The sequence below is a fragment of the Aythya marila genome, assembly GCF_965140915.1.
Source record: "Aythya marila genome assembly, chromosome: 21".
Lineage (NCBI taxonomy): Eukaryota > Metazoa > Chordata > Aves > Anseriformes > Anatidae > Aythya > Aythya marila.
In genome coordinates, this window is record NC_139062.1 from 5,315,178 (window position 1) to 5,321,238 (window position 6,061).

At 47.2% G+C, this 6,061-nt stretch overlaps 1 protein-coding gene across 1 annotated transcript; it reads right to left on the bottom strand.

The window, feature by feature from the left end:
• Positions 1-2,578: 2,578 nt before the first annotated feature.
• Positions 2,579-5,046, bottom strand: NPPA (natriuretic peptide A). Its single transcript, XM_082776924.1, has 3 exons — positions 4,759-5,046; positions 3,066-3,351; positions 2,579-2,802 (listed from the first exon to the last, which is right to left on the bottom strand). The coding sequence occupies exons 1-3, from the start codon at positions 4,876-4,878 to the stop codon at positions 2,786-2,788; spliced, it is 423 nt and encodes a 140-aa protein (XP_082633050.1). The 5' UTR covers positions 4,879-5,046; the 3' UTR covers positions 2,579-2,785.
• Positions 5,047-6,061: the final 1,015 nt, after the last annotated feature.

The window sequence follows — 6,061 nt, forward strand, 5'->3', positions numbered from 1 at the left end:
CGAGCACTTGATGCATCTCACCCTGCTGTAAGTGCTTGTGCCTCGGTCCTTCCCCTTCTGCAGACGTCAGCCTGCTGACCTGTTCTGTGACCCAGCTGATAAATGAATTCACACGCTAGCTTGTTCCAGGACCTTCCATTCCTGCACACACGGACTGAAATTCCTCACCTCGCTGAAGGCAAGTTCCCAGCGGAGCCTTCTGGGTCTCTGTAGGCACTCTCCTGGCCAGAGTCTTTCTGTACCCTCTTCAGAAAGCAACCGATACAGCTCCAGAGAGGAGTTCAGCTTTCAGGCATCCTTGCTCTCTCCCCAAACAGTGGGCTGCTTTTGTCTTGTGCTTGTTTGGGACTGCCTGTTTGTTCCCTAGTCTCTTTCCTGCCCTCTCTGACCCAGTTCTCACAGCACCAGTGACTTGCAGTGCTTTGCTCATCCATGGGGGTGGTTCCTCTCTGCCCGTAGAGTTTATCAGTGCTAAGTTTCCCTCGTTCAGCTCTTCCAAGTGCTCTTTTCCGTGTGCAGTCCTACTCTGACCTGGCAGCGAGATTTCCCTGGGGGAGATTTACAGCTCAGTGTGTTTATGGGAGCAGCAGTAAAAATCCGGCCACAGAGATGCTTTTTTTCCTAGATTGCCTGCCCTCAATTAGGTTCTCCCAGACTGTAGGGTCTATTAACATGCTGTCTGCAAGCCAATACAGACTTGTTCCACCAGGAACTGGCTTGCTGGCAGTACTGGACCCACCTGGCTTCGGGTCAGGCAGCGCCAACTCTTCTTGCCATTTTTAGCACGTTCCACTGAACCCATTAGTGTTTTGTGCCCCGGGGGGCTGACAGGGAGGGATAATTTACAGGGTCTTGCTGCGTCCGTGCCAGTTTTGCTCAGCTAGCTAAAATTCAGCTCCAGCAAGCGCTCTTAGTGTTAGAACATGAGGGTTGGTTGTAGGGCGTGGGGAGCCCAGTGTGGAGGGATCCACCTGTATTCCCATTAGCTGCAGCAGGAAGAAAGGGGCTGCAGGGCTGCGTTTGGAAAGCCTGTTTGAAGGAACAAAGCTGTGTTGTCCTCACAATAGCTCCCAAAAGCTGTTTACCAGCTGGAGGGCCCTTGATTTATAAAACCACCTCTGAGTAAATGCAAAGTCACTGTAGCTTTTTTCTACAGAGCTGTTTTGTGGCTGCTGCTGGGAGCCTTGATCTGGGAACCAGTTCTGCTAGAAAAACCCTTGTGGACACTATTGCATGGAGTATTTTATCTTTGGCTGGTGCTGGCCAGAAGGAGATGTTCCGACGTTGGAGTGGAGCAAAATGATTCCCTCAGGCAAGTTTCTGCTCTTCTTGCCTGGGGAAGAATCACGAGGGCCGGCACGGCGGGCAGCATCAGGTGCCTCTTGGAGGCCTTGTCAGCAGCACAGAGAGTGCCTGGAAGGGCAGCTTGTCAGAAATGCCACGTGTGGCATAAGCCTTTAAAGGGATACAGCAGCCTTAGCTGTAAACGCTGTGTGCAGGAGTGGTGTGCCACTCAGCACCCCATCCTACGGTGTCGCTGTAGCTGGGGTTTCTGAGAGCTGTTGTCAGCAATTTGTGTGTCTCTGGCACCTCTGCCTGCCCATGGCCTGCCTCAAATATCATTCCTGTCCCTACAGATCCCTTCCATGGGGGTGTGTGTGTGATCACAGGACAGTTGCACACAGCCTGGGCTCAGAGCTGTTGCTGCAGCTGACCAGGGAACCCAAGCGATTTGGTCCTTGGGATGCCAACTGGATGTGGTCTTGGAGACATAACCCTATGGGGGGAGAGGGGGAGTGGCAGGGAAATGGGGTTCAGGACCAATTCAGATCATAGGTATGAGACTGAGCTAAAAAGGTTTAAATGAGATGTGTATCAGGCTTGCAGTCTGTGTGTTAGTCATGTTTAGAACAACCGTGTGAGGGACTGTTCCCAGAAAGTGATAAATGTTATGCCCAAGCTGCTCTGTAATAGGAGTGACCCCTTCTTCCCTCACACGTAGAAATACTGAGATAGGATTCACACCCTCTGAGGATCCTTCAGGAAGAACTGGGGCTCAGGAGCTCAACCCCATAGAGAGTGAAACAAGACACAGTCAGTGATGTATCTTTCTGTTGATGCTTGTAGCCTTTATTCGGTCAGTGCTAGAAAGCATATACAATGAATTCCCTTTCCTCCCTCTGGTTATCTTCTTACTTTTGAAGTTTTGCTATCTTTCTAATTTATTTTCTTGTAAATTTTGCTTACGTGAGGGATTTATGGCAGTGGTGTGGCAATTGCCTTGACTGAATAAGCTATATCAGCAAAAGGACTCTCTTGGTACTAAAACCTGTCTACAGGAGGGCTCGTGTTGGTCTTCCAGTGTTGAGCAAGCTTTTTTTCCTGATAATGTTATAATTTCTTAGTGCATAGAGGGAAATTCTAGTGAAAACCTCCTTCTCATTTCTCCCAGGTTCATACTTTCTCAGTATTGTGTAAGATCCAGCCTTGCGGGTACCAGAGTACCAATAAAAAGTAGGCTTTTGACATTAGGAAAATACAAGAAATTTAATGCAACAGACAGGAGAGAGGTCCAACATAGATGTCTGATGTGTTAGTTTTATTTAAAGATGGTCTCTTGGTGCTAGAGTAAGAAATGTTCTTTAAAAAAATCAAATAAATAAATAAATAAATAAATAAAAATAGGAATAACTTTCTGTTGAGGAGTTTAGGAAGCATCTGGCTTTCATCTTGGGAGGAACGGGTACTGTAAAGCATTCTTCAGAGCACGGGTAGGGAAGTTGTCCTAGTTCTTCCTGGAACCTGCAAGCCAAACATGCAATAAATGTTACTCGAATCTGTCTCCCAGTATACACCGCTATTGCCAGCAGTGCTTTTATCCATCAAATCAATAGACACAGTTTAAGTTTCACACTAGCTTAAGTTTCATGCTGAAGCGAACGCCTTTCTCAACCTGTGTAACTATTTCTTATTATTAAAGACTTAAACGAGAGCCTGCTCCTCCCTTGCTGCCTAACACAGCTGTAGTCTGTTCTGTTCACCAAGTTGGCTTAGGCTGGACTCACCATTGCATCCCATTCCACTCAGGGAGCCAATTCTATCAATTCTCCTCCCGAAGCAGCCAGAATCTCTCATCATCCTGGGCATCTGCATCCCCCTCAGTCTCTTGAGGAAGGGGTCCCTGTAGGACAGAGGGGTGTTGGGTGCAAGCTTGGACTCAGCCTTCTGGTCATCACTGTCATCTATGAGTTCTGGTGGGATCTCCTCCTGGGTTTTGGGCTCTTGCAGGTCAGGATTGGACTCCAGGGCTTCAATCAGTGCAAACTTATCCTCCAGTCTCTCCAGCAGAGCCTACAAGAGAAGAATTAGTTTCATGAAACTCAGAGTTTCATGGTCATTTGCTAGTCCTTCAACTCATCTGATTCTGCATTCACCTATGGTCCTAAATCCACCCCTAGGGAGTCTCTCAGGTTGGATTCCAGATTTGCTGGTGGTTCTTGAGCTCGGCAGTAAATCCACTAATTCCACACTAATTCTGTCTATAGGTAGGTCTAGCCAAAAGCTGCTAGAAGCTGTCTTCCACAGCAGTGTTTCTTACTGGCAAGGTTAAAACAGCTCTTGGCAGAGAAACAAAGTAAGGTCTGCCTTGCACCGGGACTTAAAACTCAATATGTCAGTGGTACACAGTCTCAAAGTACTTCTAAATCCATAATGACCCCCGTGTTCTCAGAAGCTGTCTGCAATGCTGCTTGTCAGCCATCGGCTTTCTCTTCTTTTTCTGCCTAAGATCACCTGCTTGCTTGTCACCACTTGCTGTTGCAGTGGCAGCACTGTGAGGAGCTCTTGGTGTTTCCACTAATCCCTGCATTTGGAAGTCACCCTCCTCAGCTAGCTGCTGGAGATAGCGGAGCCTGGAGGCATGAGGCAGTTTGGCTGACACCGTCCTAATTATCTTAGGGAGTTCGGTCTTGGTCTGATGCTGCAATAATCTGGCCTTAGCTGGCCAAGGAAATGTTGAAGTTGTCAGATTTGGTCTTGCAAGACTGAATCTTAAGTTTGTATTGCTTCCCAAGCTGTTGTAATAATGTTCTCTAAGGATCACCCTCTGTTCTCTAAGTATCACTCTCTGTTCTCTACCTATCACTCACAAGTTTGCATGTGGTAATTTTGTAGCTCTAGGGTCTTTTCTGGATGAGTCCCAGTACACAATGATACTGCTCCTTTCGATTTGCGCAAGTAGTGCATCTGAAAGTCTTACTTTGGGTGCTCTGCTTTGCCTCCTCAGCTCCCACCTACCTGCAGCTCAATTCCCTTAAACCCACAAAGCTGGAGCAGTGTGATTGCCCTGCTCCTCTGGACCTGCCATTTAGCAGGACAGACAGAAGGAGCCCACCCAAAAGTTGTCTACTTATTCTTACAGAGCTACTGCAATGCATCACTTTGTTCTCTGTCTGGGACATTGCTCCAATTCATTCAGAAACCTGAAGGGAGGGGGCTGTTTAAGAAAATAAGAACCAACAGCCCAAAGCAGACAGCCCACATCACAATTCTGTTTCCCCAGGAGCTTGGGTGATCCCAGTGCCAGAGGGGATTGCTCTACAAAGCTTCGTTAAACCCCTGTGAAGAACTGAGACTTCATCCCCCAGCATGTGATCGCTAATGCGGCTACCTGGTTGTACAACAGAAAGGCAAAGACACCACCTCACGCTCCTCTAAGCCCCCTGAAAGTTTAACCTTGCAAAAGCAGAGAGTCCTCACCTCCATGCTGGCCAGTTCTTTGGCGGGGCTGAGGCTGTAGATGGGGTTGGCTCTGCTGGCTTGGAGCTGGATGAGAAGCAGCAAGAGGAAACCACAGGAAAATGAGCCTTTAGTGTCCATGGTGCTGCCTTCGTTCGGAATATGGGGCGTTCGAGCTGTTTCTTCTGAGATGGCTCTTCAGGTCTCTCCCTTCCTTGTCCTATCCTCTCTCTTCGGAAGCTTCTCTTTTATACTGTTTGGGTGTGATCTCTGCTTCCTAGGTTATCAGTGGATTTATCTGGGGCGCATTCCAGTTCTCCTGCAGGCATGCAGCTCTGTCAAGGGAAGATTCCCTTTATTAGCTGTCATTAGGCAGCAGCTGCTGTTGCTGAGGAATGTATGTCACAAGTCAGTGATTTCATGTCACTCCCCCTCCTCTTGATACCAGGCGCTGTGATTACATAGTCCAGTTGGAAATTCTTCGCAATTTTCTTTCAAGAGACCCCTATGGTCAGGTTTATGGAGATGGGAAATAACCCCGAAACGGCTCTAAACTCTGCTCATTCAGAAGATTTCCATAGGGAAATTACCTTTTATAGGGAAAGCAAAAAAAGCTTTTCAGATGAGCGCTTGGTGGAGAGTGAAGGCTGAAGGATACTTTTAGGACACCTAAAGTATCATGCGCACTTTCCTTCTATATATGGCATACGCGTAGCCACCGCATACCACCAACTGTGCTGAAAATCTCAGGTTTGGGCCACTTCTCTTTCCTCATTGCCATAGAGGTGAGATCACCGTTGAGTCCTTGTATTTGTGTGTTGCCAACAACAGAGGTGCCCCGATCCGCACCTCGTTACAGCCGCTAACGTCTGGACCGACTGCGGGGACACCGAGTGCCTCCAGCCCCTAGGCAAACGACTTCGGCACCGTGGAAAAATTAGTCCTTATTAGCAGCTACACATTTAAATCAATGGGATTTCTTTAGACTTCGATGGTAAGGCTTGACCTTGCATTAATAAAATGTAAAGAAGAGACAGTCAAATTTCTCGTACTAGTTTCTAATGCCATTGTACCAGAAAGCAACTTGCTCGGCAAGAACTTGAAATAAACGGCTTTCAGTGTTATTCAGCAAAGGTATCGGAATCTGTCCCTAAGGGAGAAAGAGTGAATTTTGTGTGTATGTTTGTTTGTTTGTTTGGGGAGGAGGTTAAGTGAAACAGTTAATATTTATATCTTTTGAAAAGCATTTATTTGTTTATTGGAGTACTGAAGCTTTCAAGATTAGCTGAAAACTGCCTACGTTTAAATGAGAAATTACAAAAAT

Coding starts and splice junctions, on each gene's coding strand:
- NPPA (XM_082776924.1), bottom strand. CDS start 4,878: ATGGACACTAAAGGCTCATTTTCCTGTGGTTTCCTCTTGCTGCTTCTC. Junction 3,352..4,758: donor AAGAACTGGCCAGCATGGAG/GTGAGGACTCTC, acceptor CTTCTCTTGTAG/GCTCTGCTGGAGAGACTGGA.